Here is a 2,500-nt window from a genome sequence, read left to right as displayed (position 1 = left end):
AAGTTTTATGATTGTCAAGTCTGTGCTGTTGGAAGTGACGAGAATACATTTTCACCATCATTCTAATTTCTGTTCATGCCTGTGGTGTCAGAAATATCCTTTCCCGATGGCCAGTTAGTTCACTTTGATTCCTGTTTGAAACATATTCATAATGATAATAGTAGTAATAAATTAGAAAGATATGTATCCTAAAAATTCAAGGAATTGGGTAAACAGATGAAGTCAGGAGGGCCTATTATGAAGGAATCCTGGGTGTCTAAACCCTTGTGTCACTTCTGTGTATAGAGAAATTGATTAAACAAAATCATAGTAAACTATGCATGGCTGCAGCATCAAAAAGGGTTAGTAGCACATCCTTTATCATCATTTCAATCTTTTTTGACCAAGCTTTTTTACCAGGCAGGTGCTGTGGTACCTATTAGGGCGATATGTTAGGCAGCTGTTCAGAACCATTTCCTCACCTAGAGCCTGCTTATGAAAAGTCAGTCAGGGAGGCAGTCTATAACATACTGACTTCAGTGATGCTTACATGAAGTTGGCCAGTGAAATAGGGATCATTGTTCTGTCATACGCATGTGGATTATCAATCATAGATGCCATGAGCCTCGTGCACGTATGTACCAAGCAGACATCCCAGATTTGTAGGAACTCTTTGTTTATTGTATTGATGATTTTAGTCTGCAAGTTAGTATTCTTACACATAGTAGTGTTTCTACCTTATCTACAATTGAATAAACAAATGCAGACTAGAATAAAGTAAAAATAAAGGGGATACTTTTTCAAGTGAGGAAGTGATGTCATTGCTTAATGCTGTTGCTATGATTTTCAGGTTTTACGTCACCCAGATCACTATGCTGGAGGGGTGCTGTATTGGGCCCACCACGAGAAGATGGTTATTGTAGACCAGATGTATGCATTCATCAGCGGCATTGACCTCGCATTTGGTCGATGGGATGACTACAGGCACAAGTAATAACTGTTATTTATTTTATTATACTTTTGATTTATTTTTATTTTCCTGAGAGATTTATATGCAAAATGCTCTTTTTTGTTTACAAGAAAAATCTTTTCTCAATAGACAAGTTCTTTCATAGGTGGCAATACAACAATTGTAGGGAATATCCTCAATATAACCCTCCTTTATTTTTGGTCATAACCCATTGACAACAGTTGACATGATATTACGTCATGTGGTTGTAGCACTTACCACTGGGGACGTGATATCATGTCATGGCTTTATGTATGGCCGGCACGCCAGGTGATTGTCCAGTTCAGGCTCCTGGGGCTTGAGAGGGTGAATAGCCTGAAGCATTTTAAAATTCCCCAGCGGTAAGACTGGGCAAAACCAAAACCGCCGTGGTGTTATTGGGTTAAAGGGAGATCATTCAGAAATCCTCATGTGTATTAAATCCAAAGGGCTAGTTTAATGTTGAAAGTCTCTTAGGAAAACAATCAACAACTGAAATGCCATAGGTTTAAACCTATTTTCCTACATCCTATGTTCCTCTGTATTTGAGTAAGATAGACCTCTTTATCCTTTTCAAAATCATATTAAGTGTCTTGTGGCTTTGTTTTTTCTAGACTAATATGTTATACATTGAGAGTTTCAACTCGGAGTAACCCAGATTGTTGCATTTTGCAAAAAAAAAAATCTATTTTTTTTTATTTCATTTTTTTTATAGTTTTGATGATTTGCATTAGATTGAACTCTTGTTGCTTTTTTTCAGACTTGTTGATGTTGGTCATGCTGGTGTTCAGATGTCCTCTCGACCAACAGGATTGGGGTCGGCATTGCAACAACTAGTGCGAGGGACGAATGACGTGTTGGTCAACACAATGACACGGTCAACACCCAGCAGCCGTAGAACTTCTTTGGACGCTTCTTTCTCACTTGACCAAACCCAAAGTACTACTGCAAGCTCTCTTTTCCTGAATCCCAGTGACTGTTCGCCAAATGTGCCAAATGCAGGGGTGCTGGACAATGAAGTCAACACCCTAAGTCAAGGTGACAGTCCAGTAAAGGAGGCAACAACAGTTACCTTTGTCACAGGTAGTGAACTTGACAGTGGGTGGAACAAGACGCTTGAGACTGAAAAAGATTCTGGGAATGAATCGAGCCCTGGCAGAGTGATCACTCTTGAGAGAAAAGTGGAGAACATACCCCTACAGTCACCAGGCAGAAGCAAGCATCACAAAAGAGGAGGTAGTGATGCGACCAGAGATGGGGAAACTCACTCCAACAGTGAGGGAGAACACAGTGAAGGCAAGATGGGGAAGAGCATTAGGGAGGTAAAGAGAATGGGGCTAGACCTGGTGGAAGAAGTGAAGGAGAAAGGACGAGGGGTGCGTGCCTGGACGGCAAACAAAATTCCACAGCTGCAGCGGTAAGATTTTGGATTTACAGGAAAGTTTTAACCCATTCTTGAAGGGGCGTATGTTTGCCTAATGCCACCCCCGCCAAGAATATAGTAAGCACATGCAGATTCAAGCTGAGTGAATT

The 2,500-nt window shown here is 40.6% G+C and overlaps 1 protein-coding gene across 7 annotated transcripts in view; it reads left to right on the top strand.

The window, feature by feature from the left end:
- The window catches only part of LOC122265968 (phospholipase D2), a 31,688-nt gene that overhangs the window by 20,522 nt on the left and 8,666 nt on the right, over positions 1 to 2,500 (top strand). For all 7 annotated transcript variants that reach the window (XM_043035499.2, XM_086542938.1, XM_043035497.2 and 4 more), the window contains 2 exons: positions 830 to 969; positions 1,728 to 2,384. In XM_043035499.2, coding sequence (XP_042891433.2) covers positions 830 to 969; positions 1,728 to 2,384 — 797 coding nt within the window. The remainder of the gene's footprint in view (positions 1 to 829; positions 970 to 1,727; positions 2,385 to 2,500) is intronic.

Source organism: Penaeus japonicus, unplaced genomic scaffold, assembly GCF_977035675.1.
Source record: "Penaeus japonicus unplaced genomic scaffold, GWHDUDI00000001_assembly GWHDUDI00000001, whole genome shotgun sequence".
In the NCBI taxonomy this organism is placed as follows: domain Eukaryota; kingdom Metazoa; phylum Arthropoda; class Malacostraca; order Decapoda; family Penaeidae; genus Penaeus; species Penaeus japonicus.
The sequence above is the reverse complement of the archived record's forward strand: the minus strand, read 5'-3'. Positions and strand labels throughout refer to the sequence as shown.